This window comes from Sciurus carolinensis, chromosome 6 (assembly GCF_902686445.1).
Source record: "Sciurus carolinensis chromosome 6, mSciCar1.2, whole genome shotgun sequence".
In the NCBI taxonomy this organism is placed as follows: Eukaryota; Metazoa; Chordata; class Mammalia; order Rodentia; family Sciuridae; genus Sciurus; species Sciurus carolinensis.
In genome coordinates this window covers 112,360,074-112,381,891 of record NC_062218.1, presented here as the reverse complement: position 1 = coordinate 112,381,891, position 21,818 = coordinate 112,360,074, and the positions used below count along the sequence as shown (strand labels likewise).

The following is a 21,818-nucleotide window of genomic DNA, read 5'->3' as shown; positions in this document are numbered from 1 at the left end:
TCCTACAACTGGATTCCCCCAGCCTTAGCACTATATGCATAAAGAAACCCTTCAGGTTTTACTGCTGTTATTTATTATATAAACTAGAGATGGTTTGGGACACCCTATTGAGATTGAAGCAAAATTTTTCTACAGGTTCCCCACCCCATTTCATGACAGGTTGTGAAATGGGAAACTGATTTTCCTTTCAACTGCTATGGGAATTCTTAGGGGCAGGGATGGGGACAGAGCTCTTGTTTTTTCTAGTGTCATTAGGATCTGAATTTATATTTGTCCTTAGGAAGTTTAAAGGTTTTCTTGCCACGTGACCGTACTGTCTCTTTTGGCATGAAGCCTCCCGCCCAACGACGAATGTCACTCTGATTCCTTCACTTCATAAAATGCCACCAAACATGGGGCTTGGGAGTTTACTTTTAAGGTTTGCAACTGTGGGAAAAGTTCATATCTTAAAACTTAGAATATTAAGCATTTATTTTTAAGTTCATCCTGCCATTGGAACTTTCTCAGTGTCCCTTCCTCTCTGTAGCCCTCCGCCTCCACCAGGTTGCTCAGCGCCCTCCCTCTCCTCTCCCTGCCCCTCCCCTTCTCTTCTGAATTGAGGACCCACCTTCCAAACCCTATTATCTTCTGAACAGCCGTTAGTATTTTAAAAATGTCCCTGTCTCCACATTCCTTGGTGCTCTTCTTTCCAGGTTGTGTTTTTTTTTTTTTTATTTTTTTTTGCCTCCCACACTAAGATTTGATAACCTTGGTATAATGTACTCATGTGCAAAGCCCTTTCACTATCCTCCCTACCTCTGGTTTGTCCCTTAAACAGATGTGCAACGTAAGGCCATTAATGAAGTTAGAAATGCTAGAGGTACCTATTTGGTCCAAGTTCTCAAACTTCCGAGGCATGAGAATCACCTACAAATACTGGTGTCTCTAGGTTTTGATTCAGTAGGTGTGCATTGGGGGACAGGGCAGGGATGTGTATTTTTAACCAGGTGAACTGATGCAGATAGTCCAGGAGTGCACCAGAATCCTGGTCCAGGGTTATCGTGCCCCATTGGAAAGGCATGCCTTTTTTTCCCCCATTTTTTTTTTTTTTTTCTTTCAAATTTTAGTAACTTGTCCAGAGGGATCAAGGAGAATAGTTGGTCTGTGAGAACCCGTGCCTCTCTTCCTTACTTGGAGGGACAATGACTGTAACACAACGCTGTTCATGTGACAGCCAGAGAAAGGGACCCATTGTTCCGGGGTTGGCTGATGCTCTACTCCTCTCTGTCCAGCCGTCCGGCTGTCCAACTGAGCTTGGTAGTCCCAAGGAAACAGACACACTTGATTCAGAGAGACAAAGAAAGGAGGTCAAGGCCTTCCGCAGTTAAACTACTTCAGCAATGTGTCAGAGGTAGGATTTGGGAAGGGAAAAAGGAACTGTAGAAGCCTCATTAATCTGCTGGGTTTGGAAACGCTGACATGGTGTTAGGGAGGCACAAGGCTGTTAGAACTCCAGTCAGTCTTTGGCCAAGGAAGGATTGTTTTCAGCCATGTCCACTGACATATTTGATTACAATTTTACTTTGATTTTTAAAGTAAAAATATTTTTATCTATGATAGGCATGGGTACACTTTTAACCTCTTTAACCCAGGCTTACTGAAGACAGGAGTCTGATCTGAGGGCTCACCTAAATCAATTCCTTTGACCTTAGAGGAAGATTCTTTGCTCTGGGTAATGGTCACTGCATGTATGAAGTATTATAAATTCCCTTACAAGTCTAGATTTGAAGAGCAGTCTTAAAACTGAGAATTTTTTGAGTTCAAAATACAATGAAATCTATTGATATGTTATTGATATGTTTGGATAGTTATGAGGTTGGGAGACTCACCAGATGCCATTTAGATACTACTCCTCACCCCCAATTTCCAAATTGGATTCCAGCCTGGAGGGAGAGTTGCAAACTTCCTGTGAAGATCTAATCCTGAGCTCAACAATTGGATACATTCTTTGTGTCAGAAGATTCAAATTCAAGGTCACAGCCTTTGCAAAGGTCGCAGACTTTTTGAACAGGATGGTTCTTTGAGCCTGATTACTCCCTTTATGAAAAAAGTATGTCATTCATTTAATTTGCCTTTGGGTTTCCTTCAAAGGGAGACTTAGTCCCTAGTTCCTGTGGGCATTTCTAGGTGGTGTTCCTTTTCATTTCTCCTCTTCCCCTCCCCTCCCCTTCCCTCCCCTCCCCTCTGCTCCCCTCCCCTCCTTTTCCCTTCCTTCCTTCCTTCCTTCCTACCCTCCTTCCTTCCTTCCCTCCTTCCCTTCCCTATTTTATCTTTCTTTTGCACAGAATATAGACTTAGGTTGGGCAGATTGGGGAAGGCCTTTCCTGGATGTAATGGAATCTGGAGAGCCCATTTATATGGAGTGTTGGGGCAGCTGGTGCTCATGGGCCAGTAGGAATTCTTTTGTCTCTGAGATAAAAGGTTTCCTGACTGGAAGTATTTGGCTTAAGTAGGTCTGTACCCAGGAGAGGGCAATATATGATTTGTTTGAGGTCACTTAGAGCCCTTATAATTAAGTCTGTTCTTGTACCTTGATTATAGATTATCATTGTAAATCCATTAAGGAAAGAAAAGCAAGTGACTTGCTAAGGGGCAAATGCCTTTGTTTTTCTCCTTATCTTCTCAATCCCCAACCCCTTGCAGTTTGTTTATCCCTTACTAAATGGATATTTGGTTTTTCCAATGATATAGATGCCTTTGAAGTGGAGAATGGGAAGCTGAGGCTTCACAGGTGGTCAAAGAATTGTGTTAAACAGTACCTTGATTAGTTAATTTTCAATTCATTGTAATTAGGCTTTTCATTTGGCTGTTTGTGTGATTTCTAGAGGGTATCTCTCAATGCTCTGAGGGATGATCACTATGCTATACTTGAAATTCTGCTTTGGTACAGCACTTGTTGAAAAAATAGGAACATTATATGGGTCTTTTTTTCTTGTTGTTTTTCATTTTTCTGTGTAGGGTCTCTAGGCTGCTGATAATATTATGTGCAATTGGGTGCTAATGGTATGGGTGTGTTTAGTTTATGAAAGATGGTTGAGCAGTCCAATTTTAATTGTGTCTCTTTTTGTATGTATCTCATACTTTAGTAAAAAGTTTAAAAATTAAAGCCCATGTTCAGTGTAGCTGTGGTGGGAAATGGTAAACTGGGAACCCCATCTGCCACATAATCTGGATTCTGTTGGGACTGGGTGGGTCTAGAGCTTTAGATACCCATGGTTCACCCATAGCCAGAAGAGCCAAGCGTCAGAGAGCACTGGGCCAGGGCTTTCATCGGCAATGGTCATACTCTTCCAGTCAGCAAATTTGGTGACTCAGAGGTCAAGAGTGTCAGAGGAACCCCACTAGAATCTATGTAAAGCACCCCTCCAAGTTGGCCAAGCTGTAAATCTCCTTCTCTGCCCTCTTCCATTCATTGTTTTCAGGTGCTTGGGACAGTGAGAGATGGGGAGTGAATGATGGATATTTAGTTTCCTTTCAGAGAGCTGGAAATGTTCTGGAATTAGGCAGTAATAGGTAATGACAATGGTTGTATATATAACATGCTACCATGATGAATTGTAGGTTATGTGAATTTTATCTTAATGAAAAAATATTTTAACCTCTATTTTAGATGTTTTGCATTTAGACAAGATGTACCTGCACTGTTCAGTTGCTCTGTGTTCATTATGCGTCTGCTGTAAGGCAAGACTTCACAGCATATTGGGGAGAATACTACAAATAACAGGACATGGTCATTCATTCCCTTTAGCACATTACCAGTCTGTTTATGAAGATAGGGAAGGATGAGCAACAGGTAGTATGTTCTGGGTGAACCCCTCTCAAAAAAAGGAGATCACTGGATTTGGTCACCAGAGAAGGCTTCTTGGAAGAGATGGTACTTTGAAAGATAAATGAGCTTCATGTGATGAAAGAAGAGGAACTGGTAGAAATGAATGTGGCTGGGGTAGGGATGGGGGTTGGCAAAGGCAGGAGCAGGCAGGGTTGGGCACAGAGGAATGTCTGTATAATGGAATATTAAGAAGTAAGGTTGGAAGTGTGTTTGGAGCCAAGAAGGGAAATCCTTGGAAGCTGTCTGCCAGTGCTTAAATTAGCCATCCGTAGGTAGCAGAGGTTTTACCATTGATGATAAGAATACAAAATGAAATAAAAATGTGGAAGAAAATGAGGAGACTATTGTAGTAATTTCACTAAATTTAATCTAGTCCATCATTTATTTAGTCAATAAATATTCAGCACTTACTATGTTTCGTGTGATTTTAAATGCTATAGGACTAGGGTAATATGTAAACAGGTTCTCTGTCTTCTGGGATGTGCATTCTAATATAGATTTCAAGCCTTGGCTTCTACTTTCAGAGGAAAAATGTAGTTGCAAAGTTAAGGCATGGATGTGCCATAGGGTAATGGTTTAGAGTGTTGGTTCTAGAACCAGATTTTCTCATTTGAGATCCTGGCTTACTTGCTTATTTATTATAATGTATGTCGTTAAGCCAGTTAAATATCCTATACTTCAGTTTCTTCATCATTTAGATGGGGATAGTGACTGTTGCTCCTTTATAGAGTTGCTATGAGGATTAATTGAGATTATAAGTGAAAAGGACTTAGTACCTGGCATGTAGCAGGTGCTCAGTAAATTTTATTTGTTCGTCACTGACTAATTTCTACCAAAGAATTTATTTAGGTCACTTCTGTTTTTAATTCAGTGAGTCTATTCAATAATCCTTGTATTTGTCAGGTCTAAGCTCTCTTTAATATGCCGTGCTATGTTGGCTATGAACTTGTTGAATTAATTAGCATACAAACCCTGCCTTTATAATTCAGGCAAACAGCAAAGTTCCTGTAATAAGCCAAAGTCTTGATCTTGGCTAGGGCAGAAGCCTCCAGATAATGCTCCCTTTACACTCTAAATCAAGAAGTCTTATGAAACATCCTGGCCTGGGAGTTACTACCCTTTCAGTGTTAGGAGTCTGAGGATCAGGAATGTGGTGGATGCCCTGGACCTTAGCACAGCTGACTTCCCTCTGGAAACACAGTCACAGTTTGAATGTAATGTCTTTGTGTTCCTTTATCAAAGGTGCCACAGGCTACTTCAGGACTCTGTGTTCCTTTCCACAAATGGGGTGAATAACGATACCGCAGCAGAAGATCCATTGTTGGGGTGCATCTAGAAGAAATCTTAGAGCTTGAGGAACAAACCGCATAAACCTCAAAGGCTCATCTATCTTTAACATAAATCGACCCTAGAATATAAGTTTCTTGGGCACAGGGAATCTATCATATTTTTCTTTCTGAATGGTGAAGCATAGTACTACAGACTGAATTGTGTCCCCCCTCAAATTCATATATTGAAGATCTAACTCCTGGTGTTATTATGGAGCTGGGGCCTTCCGAGAAACTGAGGCAGCGTGAAAACCCCCTCCTCAAACCCAGATTCCTGCCATCAAGTCAGAAAGATTTCAGACATGTTGCTCAGAGTAGAGGAATGAGTTTATTGAAGGGGTGGGAAAAAGGGAAAGGGGACACTCTGAAGGGAGAAAGTGGGTCCGCTCAGAGAGGAGAGGGACAACGTGCCTCTCCTGCACTCCAGTTTTGTAGGGGATCCCAGAGAAGTTTCCAGCGAGCCCTGATCAGGTCCACCTACTGACTTTTGACTGACAGCAGGTGACATCAGATTCTTAAGTCCCCACTGCCATGGCAACTCTAGGTCACCTTAGTCCATGCTGACTGGTTCTAAATGGATTCTTAGCCATATGTTCTTACAGATTTTTATGGTTAGGAGGAACTATCCTTATCTCCCAGAGATTTAGGATCTGGTTCACGAAAGTCTCCTGGGTTCCTCCCATCGATATCATCTTGGGCCTGCATTTCTCCTGTAGTTAACAGATAGTTTGCTGAGGAAGGTGACTATCCTGCCAGGCCTAAGTGGACAGGATAATCCACTTAGTGTGGGGGCTTAAAAATCCTTTCCATTATAAGAAGAGGAAGAGAGCAGAACCCTTTCTCTCTCTGCCTTATGAGGACACAGTGGGAAGGAAGCCATCTACAGGCCAGGGAGAAAGCCCTCACCAGACACCAAGTCAGCGGGACTTTGATTCCCAACTTCCAGCCACCAGAACTCGGAGAAATGAATTTCCATTGTTTAAGCCAGTCCATGGTATTTCACTGTAGCAGCTCTAGAGGCCAACCCAAATAGATCAAAACATTTAAAAAATATTTGTGGACTGGACTACTTTCAAGATTGTTCAGAACTGTGATGACTTATGAATAACTTGAAAAACTGGACCTAACCCATAGTCCTAATACTTAACTGCCCAATGCTGAAATGCTGACCATCTCCTGCGACAACCCAGGTGAGACTAAAAACTTGCATCATGGCTTGATTAAAACTCCCCCAGCCTGCCTTTTTGCTAGTAGAGGTGCTAATGCACAGGGACACAGTCAGAAGCTAATGTGCACTGTCCTTAGGAGGAACTAAGTAAGGAGAAGCCTGGACATGGAATATGCAGGACCCTTAGTGTTTGAACATGGCTTTATAGCTGTTCTTTCATCGGATGCAGCCAGACTGGCAGCAGTGAGGGAGGGTGAATAGCTAAGCAGCCATAGCCAGGGAGGCAGCACTTCACCTGGCCAGGAGAGGGGAGGTGGCTCTTGGCATCTCCTTCGAGGAGGGGGATGGCTGCACCTGGCCCAGCCAAGGGTTGGGGGAAGGGCCTTCCTCAGTACAGTAGAGTTCAAAGGTTTCCTGTATTATGGTGAAGACCAACCTGGAGCCAAGCCACTGCTCTTCTGCCATTAAGAAAACAATAAAACCAAAACAAAAAGGCTTGTGATATGGAGCTCTGCCAAGCTCCGGCTGGAAAAAAACTGCCTTGCCTTTCTTTCCAGGCAGTATGTAAATGATGCTTTGAAGTTCTATTGGTGCAGTCCCTGGGGATGGTTCAGAGGGCCTCTCTGCAACCCAGCACTGCTGTGGAGTTTGCTTTTATGATCGTGATGATCCTAGAAGCTAACCCTCTATTTCCAGTGTCACCTCTCAGCACTGCTGTCTGTGGTTGAGGGTACTGTATTGTTATGAAGTCTAAAGACCTTCTGAAAGCTAGTGTAACCTGGAATTTTAAGCTTGTGCATGTGTGTAGGCCTCTCCCTATAGGACAGGATTCTGATCTTTCTGGATTTTTCTGGTGTGACAGGCAGACAGTAACTCTCTCTATCCAAGGAGGATTTCTTGTAGCTTCACCTCAGGAGTACCTTGCCAAACTGGAGAATTTGGAAGAGCATTTTTCATTTCTTGGCTAGGTTGTACCATTTGTGAAAATGAGGCCATGCAATTAGGGCCACAATGGCATGTGGATTCACTCACTGGCACTAGGGGAGACCATGGTGTTTTTGTGGGTATGTGGCTGTGTCCTTCTACTTCCTTTGGTGGTAAATATGCCATTGCTGTGAAGGATGGCAACCGAGTTCCGACAGGTAGTTTTTCAGAACACTGTGTTAGGAAATAGAGTAAGGGCTGTTAGAAGCTGGGCACGCTTTGTCACTGAGTTCTAAGGATCACCTCTTTCAAAATACGAGAGGCTTCCCAACATCTGTCCATCAAGAGTAAAACTCAGGGAGAGCAAAATTCTGAGGGTATACTGGGATCCCCTGTGTGGCTCCACCCATGGTGTGCTCTCTCAAACCTGAGGAGGTGACTGGGTCTTACTGTCTGGCTCTGGTTGCTATGTCCAAGGAAAAAATAAAAAAATAAAAGGCTGTGGCCATACTGTCCATCCATCTGGGCCCAGCAGTGTTGGCCTCTGGGCACCCGGGGAAACAAAAGTACTCATGGTGGTGGTTAGCGCCACGTCTCAGATTCACTACTGAAGGTCCAGTGGAGAACTCACAGAGGAAAGAAGTCCAGATGAAGCTAAGCTCCTTAAGAAGAGGTTCGCTTTTAGGAAGTGTTACTTCATTGACTCAGTGCAAGGTTTATCTTAAATGTAGTTGATACTGAGTTGTGTGTGTGTGGCGGGGGGCGGTGCTGGAATCATCTGAGTTTTAAATTCCAGTGTTCCTCATGAGCATAGCTGCCAACTTTAGAATTGCATCAGTTTGAGGTAATGCTTTGTTTTCTAACCCTGGTACAATGAAAAGCATTGACTGTGATGCGGATCTCAAGGACTATGTCACCAATTCATTATTTTTGTTTTGTTTTGTTTTGTTTTGTTTTGGCACGACCTTGAGTGAAGTAAGAAAATGCTTCTAGAGTAAAGGAAACACATTTTCCCCTAGAGCTCCTTTGGAAAGCCCAAAGTAGTGGAAAGAGTACTGTACCGGGGACCCAAGGAGCTTGCCTTGAGTCCTAGCTCTGGCCCACTGTTTGATCTTAGGCACCTAAACAAGTGCTGCTGTGCTTCAGTTTATTTATGAGACCAAGAGATCAGGAAGGCCCTCCTCAACCCCATAAAAGTGACTAGGGAGTCCCAGGGCCTGTGTCCATGTTGTGGGGTACAGCTGAGCAGACTGCGGTTGCAGGTGAGGGCTCCCTACTGGCAGCACCTAGAGGAGAGCTGCCTTTGCCTGAGAGAGTGGTTTGCTTGACCCTGAAGCTGGACACCAAATGGAAGAGGGTCAACTGTGAGCCTTACAGAACCATTCCTTCTGCCCCTTCTGTGCTGTGGAGAAGCTGAGATGAGTTATAGGCAGCTGTTTTCTTAGGCTTTCCTGTGTGTCGCCTCATGGTTAGGGCACAGCCTAAACATGTCTGTGGAACCCCTTCCTGTGAAAGTGTACCTTTCACTGAGTCTCAAAACTTAGCTAGCTTCAGACTAAATCCAAATCTTTTGTCTGTGACAGACACAATTTCTTCTACTCCACCATGACGGTTCTTGGGGAAAAATGTATGAAAATGAATGTGTTCTCTCTTTTTTTGAATTTATACACACATTTTTCAAAAAAGAAATTGTTGCATTTAAAAAAGTTTTTAATGCCTGATATCTGCTTCTGTTCCCCAAGAGACCCTGAAGGGTGCCAGGTGATGGCAGAGAGCCTCGGTTCCTGAGCACTGCGTGTAGATCCAGTCCAGCTCCACCGGGTAATAGAGCCCAGGACTCTAATCCATGCCACATGTCGTGACCTGAGTAGACCCTGCAGAAAAACAGAAGTCTTACTGTCTCTTCACAGAGCAGTTGCTCAGAATCTCTTGTACAGCTGTGGCCTGCTTTGTTGGAAAGTGCAGTGTGACCTGATCTTTTAAGCTCTTTTCTCCCTATAGGTATTATAAATGACAACTGGTCTGTGGGAGTACCTGCCAGAAGGGCTTGACATTTGTATTCTATACTCAAAAAGCACTGTTTTCTATAATCCTAGCTTCGTTAGCAATTACCAGAGAGGAAGAACATGAAATCTGAAAGCAAAACTGCTTTGTTATGACCCAGAAAATCTGAAGTGAGGAATTAAGAATTGAAATTGAGAAAGAACAATTTCCTTTTAAATCTTAAATTCATTAGAACTTTTCTGTGACAATAGGGAGAGCAAACAGGTCCAGATTCCTAAGGATTTTCAAGTTCAACAATCAAGTCAAAGTTTGAATTCAGGAAGGCAGTGGTTTGGAGCTGGAGTTGCCTATGGAGCTGGAGTTTCATATCATGGCTTCATATGAAAACCGAGAGGGTTGATTCCCTCTTAGTTTCCATTTACTTGAAGTTAAGAGAAAGTTACATCACTCTTTTGGCTTCTGTGTCTGGGTTCTGAAGAGATTGCCATCTGTTCTAGAACTTTCTAGAAGCAGAGATCATTGAGACCCAATGTCATGAGCAGTGAGAGGAATCGAGTTTGGTTCCAACAAGTGTATTTTAAATTCATGCAATACATACTCAACTTACCATTACCAATAATAGCAAGTCGACTTAACATTTGTAATAATAGCAAGTAACAAATACATTAAAGAGTCACCCTCTTATTCACCTAGAGTCCAATCCCCACGAACTTACTCAATGCAACATCTCTTAGCCAAGAAGTCAGTCAATAAGACCAAAGGGATTCTTCTCAGCCTTAGCCTTTCTCAACTCTTCAGATGTCCTCTGATGTCCTCAGATTGTCCGATGAGTTGGCAGCTGGATGTTTGGGATGGCAGTCATTATCACTGGAGCAGTGGTTAGTTGTCCAGGCTCAGTGACAACAGTTGATCGGCAATCAGCGATGGTGTGGACAGCAGACGGGGCAGTCAAGTGACAGAGCGACATGGAGTCTTCTGGTTGCGGTACTGCTGACCATTTGCTCCAAAAATACAGGGATTTAAGTAGTGATTTTTAGCCTAGTCATGTTCTTATCTCATAGATAAAGGTTCATACCGACATTGGTCAGGAGTATCAACCTGCCACACACCTGCCATACTTGCTCCATACAGCAAGTGTGTAATGAGTTGACAAGGCACCTGGGTACGTTTTATAATTTTAACTTACAAGTCCAGGCAAATGCCAAATACAGCTTATTATCACTACATAACACACGACTTTAGTAATTCCTATTATTTTCCTTGTCTTGTTACACCCCTCCGACCCATTGACTGCTGCTAGGTTTTCCCTCCTTTCACTAAGGTTCTTGCAGCTGGATTGCCAGTCCCTGTGTGATCTCTGTGGTCCATGGAAGAATTCATGAGTGTCTGTCTTAATTATGCAGATGGACAGTGAAAAGAAGTGAACAAGGAGTCTCAACCTTTGAGGCAGATGTCTACTACTTATTCCTTAGAATTTGGCTTGCTTTTAGGTTTTGTTTTGTATTGTGATAAAATACATGTGCCATAAAATTCACCACTTGAAAGTGGACTGCATTTTAAGGCCGTTCCCGTTGTTCTGCAGCCATCACCATCATCCATCTCTAGAACACTTTCGTTATCCTGAACTGAAACTCTGTACCTATCAGACAGCAACTTCCCGTTCCCCTCTCCCTAGCCTCTGGCAACCACCATTCTATTTTCTGTCAACATGACTGACTGCTGTAGCTTCTGTGTAAGTGTAATCGTACAGTATCTGTTCTTTTGTGATTTGGCTTATATGTGTACCTCAGGGTTCATCAAGGATGAAAATTATTGCATTGTATGTACTTGCTACATTTTGCTTATCCATTCGTTCATTCATGGACATTGGTTTCATTTCCACCTTTTGAATGTTACAGATAATCCTATTGTGAACATTGGTGTATAAATATTCGTTCAAGTTCCTGCTTTCACTCCTTTGGGAATGTGTACCAAGAGGTGGAATTATCTCATTGTATGACAATACCACGATTTGTTTTTCTTATTTTAAGGAACTGACATCCTGTTCACAGCAGCTCCTCCATTTTACATTCCTACTCGCAGTGTACAAGGGCTCCAATCTCTCTGTATCCTCACCAACACTTAATGTTTTGGATTTTTTCCTTGGACTGGGTGGTGTGTGTGTGGCGGGGTTGTGCATAGCTATTCTAATGAGTTGAAGTGGTAACTCATTGTGGTTTTGATTTGTACTTCCCTAATGATGAGTGGCCTTAAGCATCTTTTCATGTGCATATTAGTCTTTAGTATATCTACTTTAAGGAATAACTGTGTAAAATGATAGCTATTGATATTTAAAAATAATTCCTTTTAAATGACATAAGTTATGTACATTTTGAGGCATAATTGACAAAGTCGGATCTAGTTAAAGTGTACACTGTGATGATTTCACAGTGTGAAATGATTACCAGATTCAAGTTAGTTAGCCACATCCATCACTTCACATGGTTGCTTTTTTTTTTCTGATGAGAATATTTAAGATCTCCCTTAGCAAATTTCAAGTATATGATACAGTGTGATTAACTATACTTGCTACACTGTACCTTGGATCTTCAGATTGACTCATCTTCTGTCTGAAAGTTCACATCTTTGACTGTTATCTCTCCATCCCCCCAACTCCCCTCCTCCAGCCCATCCCTGGCAGCCACCCCACAAACAACAATAACACCACTGAACTGAAGGAAATTGCACATTGCACAGAAGAGAGAGTTATACAGATTGGAACTTTGCTTTTAATTTTGAAGCTTTTTCTTTGAAAATATATAATAAGGAAATGAATTATAATGTATGGATGAAATGTTATGTACTAAAATTCCTGTGAAGTTTTAAAAAAACAAAACCTGGCAATAAAAAGTCTATGTAAGTCCTTTGCCCATTTTTAAATTAGGTTTTTTCTTGCATTTGTTGAATTGTAAGAGTTTTTATTCTGGATTCCGGTTCTGACTTACGAATGTTTTCTGCCATTTTGTGGGTTGTCTTTTCATTCTGAGGATGGTGTCCTTTGATGAAAAAAGTTTTTAATTTTGAGAAGTCCAGTTTATCTGTGTTTTGTTTCATTAGCAGTGCTTTCAATATGATGTCCCAGGGATCATTGCCAAATTGATTTTAGATTCTTTAAAAGTATAACTCCCTTCTCTGTAATACCACAAAAAGCCATTGTTTGTAAAAATTCATGGCTCTTCTTCCTCCTCCTCCTCCTCCTCCTCCTCCTTCTTGAACTGGGGATTGAACTCAGGGGCACTGGACAACTGAGGCCCAGCCCTATTTTATATGTTATTTAGAGACAGGGTGTCACAGAGTTGCTTAGTGCCTCACTTTTGCTAAGGCTGGCTTTGAACTCTCAGTCCTCCTGCCTCTGCCTCCCGAGCCACTGGGATTACAGGCATGTGCCACTGCGCCCAGCGAGATGGCTCTTCTTTGTTTGGAGAATGGCCTTTATGTGACTTTGGGATTGGTTGGTTTCATTTTTGCCATGCTCTATTATCTTCCCTCTTCTCAGTAGGATCCCAAGGGTTCCTTTATGAGTAAAGAGGAAAGGCTTAGTTTGAAAATAGCCTCAATTCTTTTTATTACAGGTGCCTAGGATAGAAAGGGCAGATTTCAGAAAGTCTGAAGAATATGGAGGACTCTTCACAATTTTACCCTGCTGGAAGTAGATGGCTCCAAACTAGGTGCCATTTGCCTGAAAAGACTGATACCCACTTCCTGAATCCCACTTCCCTACCATGCTCAGTTTGGATAGATTGTTAGAAGTAGTCAGTCCTTAGAGCACATCTCTAGGGACTGTCCCTCAGTTCCCATCCCAAAAGAGAGTTATTCCGTATTTGAATCTTCTCAAAGTGTATAGCCCATTAACTTTATAAGTGCTTATACCTTTTAATAAAGCACTGTATATTCCTTTTATTAAGTGTTGCGAAGATTCTTCTAAATAGAAAACCCTTTCCCTACTTGTCAATTTCTCCCACCTGAATTGCCATTATTTTTGAATTATCTTCTGTGTACAAAGTCACCATTAATAGCAGCCACACATCCAAAACACTATAGATATTGCTTGGGTTTGAAAAAGTAACTGGGGAGCACATCATAAATTTATATAGTCTCATTTCTAAGAGCAAATTAAAAACAGAGAACACTTGAAGGACATTTCTCTTTACACCTGATGGTTCCATTGGAATACATTTAAATGGTGTATATGTTTTAGTCTTTGCTCATTGCTTCTGCCGCATACCTTTAGACATCCAGGGTTGAGTTAGGTGAGTGGTTGGGTATTTCTCTACCCAGCATGTGTGCAGTTAGGAGGTTGCTTACTGTAGCTTTAATGCTGATGTGTCTGGTTGGAAGAGTGATTTTGTGTACCAGTAAAGTCCCTCTGCTTCTACCTACGCAGGAACTTGATTTAGGGATGCAGAGAGATGTGGGTGCCCAGATTTTTGTATTAAAAAAATTTAAATGATGGCAATCTTTTGCAAATGAACTGCAGTTTAATTAGTAAATTTCCCACTTGCCAGAATAACATACTTGGAGGAATCATTGAATAGTTTTACTGAGGACAAGAAACGATGGCAATAACTTTCTCTAATATGCAGACATTACATTCCTGAAATCTCATTTGGTTGTTGGTTTTCAGAAATAATCATCTTTGTTCATAGGGCCTAAGGCCTCTGAGGGATTAGGTATCCAGAGAAGCTGACTTCTTGATGTCATGTGAATGTTTTAAAGTCCTAATTACCTCAGGAGCTGGGAAATGCTTTAAATCTGCAGTATCCATCCTAATTCATACTTTTAAAGTCCACACACAGGCATCGTAACAAAACGGTAGCTCAGCCCATCCTGGTCTCACCTTGCTTCTTTGTAAGGTGCAACTTTTTATCATGGACTTCAGGAATGCGGGGTGAACACAAGTGTCGGAGGGAAGCTGAAGAGGGACAGAAGTCAGAGCAAGCAGCCCAGGCTCTGCTTCCTTCTTAACTGGCACTAGGATAAAGTGCCTTCAGCTGGCATGGGGGCTGTGGGCAGCAGGCTTTGCTTGTTTGCCTTGGAAATTCTGTATGTAACAGAGACTGATGCCATTCAGGCAGTGAGTGGGAAGTTGCTTTAATGGAGGCTTTTTGGCACTGTGTCTGACATACACTCCAGTCAATCATGGTAAAGTGCCTAATAACAGATGTGGATGTGCTAATTAAGCCTGAAGAACTCTGTCTCTATTTTTTCGTTTTTATTTCAGAGAAAAACAAACTGCCTCATCAGACCTCCGATCACACTGAATTTTGAGTTGGGCATACCAGTGTCATCAAAAATTACATCTGTGCAAAGGCTTCCTTGTGAAGTCTTTGTCAGTCAAGGATTTTGCCAGAGGAAGGTTGGACCTTGTGCTCTTCCTGGGCTTCCTTTTGCACTCCAATACCAAACCATGTACAGATTCCTGAGCACAAACTGATCTCTCTGAGAATGTTGGATATAAATAAATGGTTTTAGCTTTTATGTTTTTGGGTGGCTATAAAATGTTCATATATAAAATGCTTTTAGGTTCCTACAATCCTGTTGTAGCAAGAAGTTAACTTTAGCTTTCAATCTTAGAAAGGTCTCAGATAACCTGCAACCACAGTAAATTACCATATTTTAATAAGATAAATTATCTTGGAGAAAAGTTAATTACATCTGAAAAGGCCTGTCTTTGATTGTGGCAGTTTCTAAAGCAAATGTCTTCATTAAGGTTGTTTTCTTTCTTTTTTAAATGAATGTGAATCTGGCTCATCATTAAAGGAAATTGATCTAAGAATTTAATGACTTGGGACAGGTAGAAAGTGCACGTCCTCAGTACTAAGAGCACGTGCCATAAAACTTTCTGTTGAACTCTTCCTGGACTGTGAAGAGCTGGGACTATGTCTGTGGAGCTCTTGGTAAAGAGAGTCAAGTGCTCTGCCCATTTCTGATATGGCTCTACCTGGCTCTGTTGGATAGTGGAGATTTGGAAACCATATTTATATTATGGAGATAACTTTTTGGGATTTTTTTTTGTTCCTAATCCAGTTCATGCATCCATTTCATAAAATTATTCATTACTTATCTCTAAATGTAATTTTGAGTTTTCAGCATATTCCCCAAATAATTTATAGTTGACTAGATTCTTAATTTTATTTTTAAAGAGATGACTCAACAGAATTAAGGTTTAATTTAATTTTGATACTTGAATAATACAGCATAAACTTAACCAGCTCCTCCAGTTTGCTTGAAGGAGTCATTGTTGTGTATTTTGCATTTGTACACACACATATAAAGGCAGGATCAACCTTGATGGCATTTCATGTTTGTTTACTCATGGATTATAAACCTAATATTTATAACTCTCTTTTTACCATTGTTATCCATCAAAGCAATATTTTCTTCCATTATTGCCAAACACCAAGGCTGAATGTTCTCTCGGATATATGGATCCTAACATACAATTGGGAGTGGGACGGAGAATAGCAGTACTTTGGATTGGACAAAGGGTAATGAAGGGAAGGAACAGGGGGCTGGGAATAGTAAAGATAGTAGATGGAATTAGACATGATTTTCCTATGTTCATTTATGAATACACAACCAGTGTAACTCCACATCATGTACAACCACAAAAATGGGAAGTTATACTCCATGAATGTATAATATGTCAGAATATACTTTACTGTCAAGTATATCTAAAAATAACAAATTAAAAAATGTGGAAAAAAGAAACTATTCTTAAATACAGCATTAATCTAGAAGTGGAAACTCTTAGGTAAAGTAGGAAAGACTTATGGTTCAGGTGAAGATACTCCTCAGCACCATTGGGTTGCTGAAAAAGCAAAGCTTTTTTAAAAAAATAAGATTTAGAATAGTATCCTTATGTTTTTCCTAAGAATGGCAAGATGTTCTGAGCTGACACAGTTTGCATTCTAGTTTCAGTTCCAGTTCCAGTTGGGGGAAATATTTCTGTGAGTTCAGGAGATGCTTTTAAGATAAAGGGGACACTTGGTCAACCAAGAGCAGCCCTGAGTTCAAGTGCCACCTCTTGACAGAAGAGGTCACATCTGGAGTTGTTTCCTAAAGTCTTTAGCTCCCAGTTGAGGCATTTGTTTTCTCAGAGTGGATCCCACTCTCAGTTATTTATCTCTCACCTCCTCCCTCTGGACTCATAAGAATTGACTATGACTCACAGGATATGATCCCCTGACTGCCTGCAGCCTCTCAGCTCCCTGTCCAATAAGTTAATGTTTTGTGATCTCATAGCTCCTAGTTTCGATCTAACCCAGCAACCATTTATGCATCTGTTATATTTTTACAGACGGGGGAGACAAGTACAAATCAGGGAGGAGTGGAATGGGAGACAGGAAAAAACCATAGGCTTTGTTCCAAGGAGCTTAGAGTCTAGTTAAGGAGGTGGGATTGGTTATATCAAAGGATGACCAGCAGAACCATTGATTTGGGAAGCCAGCTGCAGGGATCTGGGGAAATAGCAGTAGGATGTGATTTTGAGCGGGAGCAACACCTGAGTCAGAAGCAGTGGGTTGCAGGGGACCCACCGATACTTCACCAGCACAGATAGCTGTGACTCCATAATTTCTCACTGCTCTTAAAGGTAGCAGCACAAATAAATCTGGAGTAAATCTTTGCCTGGAGCTCTGACTTCTGCCCTGAGCACCTTGGTGGAGAGGAAATTATTTTTTATTAATACTTTTTTGTTGTTGTTTTTCATTTGTGTGTATAGTTTTGTTTTCTTTAAAAAGTCCTTTGATACTTAATATTTTTATTTTCTTTTTCATCCCTTTCTGTTTTTTCGTTTTCTTACCTTTCTCCTGCTTTCCTCTTCTCCCTTTAATTTAAAAAATTTTCTTCTTTTCCACTTTTCTTCCTTTTGAATTTTTATTTTTAAAAATTATTTTTATTTTTATTACTCTTTTTAATTTTTTAGCTTATGCTATATTTTTTTTGTCCTTTGTTTTCTATCATTGGTGTGTTGTGATTGTTTTCATTTGATTTCTACTTGATTCCTTTTTCTGTTTTTGTTGTGATATTGTCATTTGGTTTCTTCTTTCTAATCAGTGTTAGGGAACGAGGATACACTTCTACTTACCTATACTCTCAGTTCAGCTCACAGAAACTTCATCTTACTCCATTCATGACTTAGCCCTTTTTGAACCTTGGGAGAAACTTCAACTTAAAGAATAGGGGAGATAAACAAACAAACAACAACAATGACAACAACAACAACAACAACAAAAACCGGCTGTTGATTCAGCCCAAGTACTCATAACTGGGAGGAGTGCTAAAATCCTGCTTCTGAACATTCACCCCCATAACAACAGCAGAGAGAAGTAATACAATGGTTGTGGACAATGCATCTACAAGATACCCCAGCATAAGTCACTCCTGTACCCTACACTGTGATGTACAATTGGAATTAATCTCAACACCTGATATCCCTGGGCACATCAGGGATAGAGAAGGCTGCTTACTAAGAAGGCTTTTGCACAGAGGTAGAAGAAACATATACCCCAACAGTTGGGTAAATTTCTATTTATAAACACAAGAAATGTGAAAAAAAAATCAAAGCAACATGACAATTCCTAAAGTTTGTAACTCTTCAGTAACTGATTTCAAAGGTATCAAAGTGAATGAAATGCTAAAGAATTCAAAAGGATGAGTTCTAATAAACTCAGTGAATTCCAAGCATATACCAATAAACGGCTAAGTGAATTGAGGAAGACAATGCAGGACATGAATGAACAATCCAATAAAAAGAGATTTGGGAGAAAAATGAACAAGCAGAAATCTTGGCAATGTAATAAAGTTAAATGGCCAGGTTAAAAACTGCTCAAAGCCTGTACAAGAAACTAGATCAAGTGGAAGAAAGATATAAGGGCCTGAATATAAGATTAAGGAATTATCACATTCAAACAGTAATTAGGAAAAAATAAGAAAGAATGAACAGAACATAAAAAATCTCTTGAACACCATTAAAAGACCAAGCTGATGCATAATTATAGTAAATGTGGGAGAAGAGCTATAAACTGAAAGCATAGAAAACTGTCCAGTGAAATTATAGCAGAAAATTTCCCAAATCTTGGGAAAGATGTGCACATCCGGATACAAGATACATTTAGAGCCCTAGGTAGACATAACCAGCAAAGAAACTATCCACAGCACATAAATTGCCAAAGAACAGAATGAAGAAAGAAAATTAAAAGTGCAGGAGAGGATCACCAAGTCACATTTAAAGGCAAAGTCATCCAAATAATGGCAGACTTATCAAGAATTTCTAAAGGCCAGGAGAGTAAGCAATGAAGTATTTCAAGTTCTGAAAGAAAAAAATACTTCCAATCTAGACTACTATACCCAGAACAGTTATCTTTCAGAATTGATTAAGAAATAAAGACCTGCTATGATAAGCATAAACTAAAAAAATTCATGACCACTCAACCAGCAGTATAGAAGACACTTGAGAAAAATTCTACACCCAGAAGAAGAAGAAAGACAAACACAATCATGAAAGAATGGGAAAGAATAAACCTCATTAGAAGAGTATACAAGCAAATGAGAATTAGGAAAGAACCAAACATAATTAATTCAGAAAACCATAGCCTCTGAGATGAATAAGAGAAATGAACACTGAATATTCAAAACAGCCAAAAGAAAAACAACAAAATGACAAGAAGTTCATATCATTCAACAATAATTCTGAATGTAAATGGTCCCAATTATTCCATTAAAAGAGGCAGACTGGCTGATTGGAATAAAACATAAGACCTGAAAATTTGCTGCCTGCAAGAAATTCACCTCACTGGCAAAGACATACACAGACTGAAAAGATAGAAATGATATTCCAAGCAAATGGAATCCAAAAACAGAAGTCTCTATACTTATATCCAGTAAAATAGATTTCAAGCCAAAATTGGTCAGAAAGACAAAGAAGATCAGTACATATGGACAAAAGGAACAATTCATCAAGAGGATATACTGGTTATAAATACATATGCATTGAATGCTGGAATACCTGATTTTATAAAACACTAATGGAGAGATGGCCACAATACAACAATAGTGGGTGACTTCATTACCCCTCTTTTACTGACAGATCATCTAGACAAAAAAGTCAGCAAAGATACATCAGAGTTCAATTACACTGTAGATCAAATGGATTTAAAAGACATACATCTACGGAATAGTCCATTCAATAGCTATAGAACACATGTTCTTTTCATCAGCACATGGAACCTTTTCCAAAATAGATCATATATTAGGCCATAAAGCAATTGTTAAGTTAAAAAAAGTGAAATAATTTCTTGCATCTTATCAGATCACAATAGAATGAAGCTAGAAATCAACAGTGGGAAACTACAGAAATGAAACAAACGCATGGAGATTGAACAATATCCTTTTGAATGCACAGTAGATCATTGAAGAAATCAGAAGGAACATTCAAAAATTCCTAAAATCAAATGAAAATGGAAACATAACATACCAGAATCTGTGGGTACAGGAAAAGAAGTACCAAGAGGGAAATTTAAGTTATGATTGTCTACATTAAAAAACAAAAACAAAACAGATCTCAAGTAAATAACCTAAGGATGTATCTGAAGGTCTTAGAAAAACAGGAACAAACCAAACCCTAAATCAGTAGAAGGAAAGAAATAATAAAAGTCAGGGCAGATATAAATAGAATAGAGAGTATAAGAACAACACAAAGGATCAATAGCTCTTGCAAAAAATAAAGTTGACAAACCCTTAGCAAAACTAACCAAAAGAAAGAGAAGATCCAAATGAGATTAGAAATGAAAAAAGGGATATTGTAATCTACATATACCACTGAAATTTATTAGATAACTAGGGAATATTTTGAAAAACTATATGCTAATAAACTGGAAGTCTAGAAGAAACGGACAAACTTCTGGACACATATGACCTACTAAAATAGAACGAAGGGAATAGAAAACCTAAATAGACCATTGATGAGCAATGAGATTGAAGCAATAATAAGCCTTCCAACAAAGAAAAGCCCAGGACCAGATGAATTCATTGCTGAATATTATTAGACTTCTAAAGACCTAATGCTAATGCTCCTCAAGCTATTCCATAAAACAGAAAGGAAAGAGACTCATTCTGTGAAGCCAGGATTAGCTTATTACCAAACATGATAGGGACACAACAACAACAATGACAACAGCAGCAAAAGAAAACTATATCCCCATATCCTTGATGAACATACCCACAAAAATCCCCAATAAAATGCTTACTAATTGAATTTAATGGCACATTATAAAGATCACACACCGTGATTGGGTTGTTTTTATTTCAGGGATGTTCACCCTACACAAATTAATAATAAACATGATTTAGTACATATATAGAATAAAGGATAAAAGCTACATGATCTTTTCAATGATGCAGAAAAATCCTTTGATAAAATTCAACTCCCTTTCATGATAAAAGCCCTGAATAGATTATGTCTAGAAGGATCATACCTCTACATAATAAAGGCTACATACAACAAACCCATAGCCAACATCATGTTGAATAGAAAAAAATGACAGGATTTCTTTTAAAATCAGGAAGGAGACAAGGCTGTCCACTGTCGCTACTCTTATTTCACATAGCCAGAGCAATTAGACAAGAGGAAGAAGTAAGAGGGATACAAGTAGAAAAGGAAGAAATCAAATTATCTTTCTTTTCAGATGATATGATTCTATACTTAGAAACCCTTAAGATTCCACCAAAGGACTTTGAGAACTGATAAACAAACTTAACAAAGTAGGATGATACACAATCAACTTACAAAAATAAAAACTTTTTTCTACACCAATAATGAACTTGCTGAGAAAGAAATTGGGAAAACAGTCCATTCACAATAGCTTCAAAACAAACAAAACAACCTAGGATAAACCTAACAAAGGAGGTGGAAGACCTTTACAATAAAAATCACAAAATAGTGAGGAAAGAAATTGAAGAATACACTAGAAGATAGAAAAATCTTTCATTTCCACAGATTAGGAGAATTAATACTGTTAAAATGGCCATACTACCAAAAAGATCTAGACTCAATGCAATCCCTATTAAAATACCAATAACATTCTTCATAGATTTACAAAAGTAATCCTAAAAATCATATGGAAGCATATTAGATCCCAAGTAGCCGAAACAATTGTGAGCAAAAAGAGCTATGCCAGAGGCATCACAATAACTGACTTCAAATTATACTACAGAGCTACGGTAACAGAAACAGCATGGTATTGGCATAAAACAGACATGTAGACCAATGGAATAGAGTAAAGAACCAGAAATAAATGCACACAGCTATCACCAATTGATTCTTGACAAGGTTGCCAAAAAGATACATTGGAGAAAAGACTGCCTCTTCAATAAATAGTGTTCAGAAAACTGATTATCCACATACTGAAGGCTGAAATTAGACCTCTGTCTTTCACCCTGTAGAAAAATCAATTCAGAATGGATCAAAGACCTCAATATAAGATCT

The 21,818-nt window shown here is 39.7% G+C and overlaps 1 protein-coding gene across 3 annotated transcripts in view; it reads left to right on the top strand.

Annotated features, from left to right (window-relative positions):
* The window catches only part of Megf10 (multiple EGF like domains 10), a 168,186-nt gene that overhangs the window by 6,577 nt on the left and 139,791 nt on the right, over window positions 1-21,818 (top strand). Inside the window, exons 1-2 of one of the 3 annotated variants that reach the window (XM_047556737.1) lie at window positions 1,316-1,390; window positions 1,922-2,089. The exons of 1 other annotated variant lie outside the window; for it this stretch is intronic. Coding sequence is in view for 1 of the 2 variants with exons in the window: in XM_047556735.1 (XP_047412691.1) it covers window positions 1,380-1,390 (11 nt within the window). In the remaining variant the exon portion in view is untranslated. Of the gene's footprint in view, window positions 1-1,304; window positions 1,391-1,921; window positions 2,090-21,818 lie in introns of those variants that run through there. One more of the 3 variants, XM_047556735.1, reaches the window with a different exon arrangement.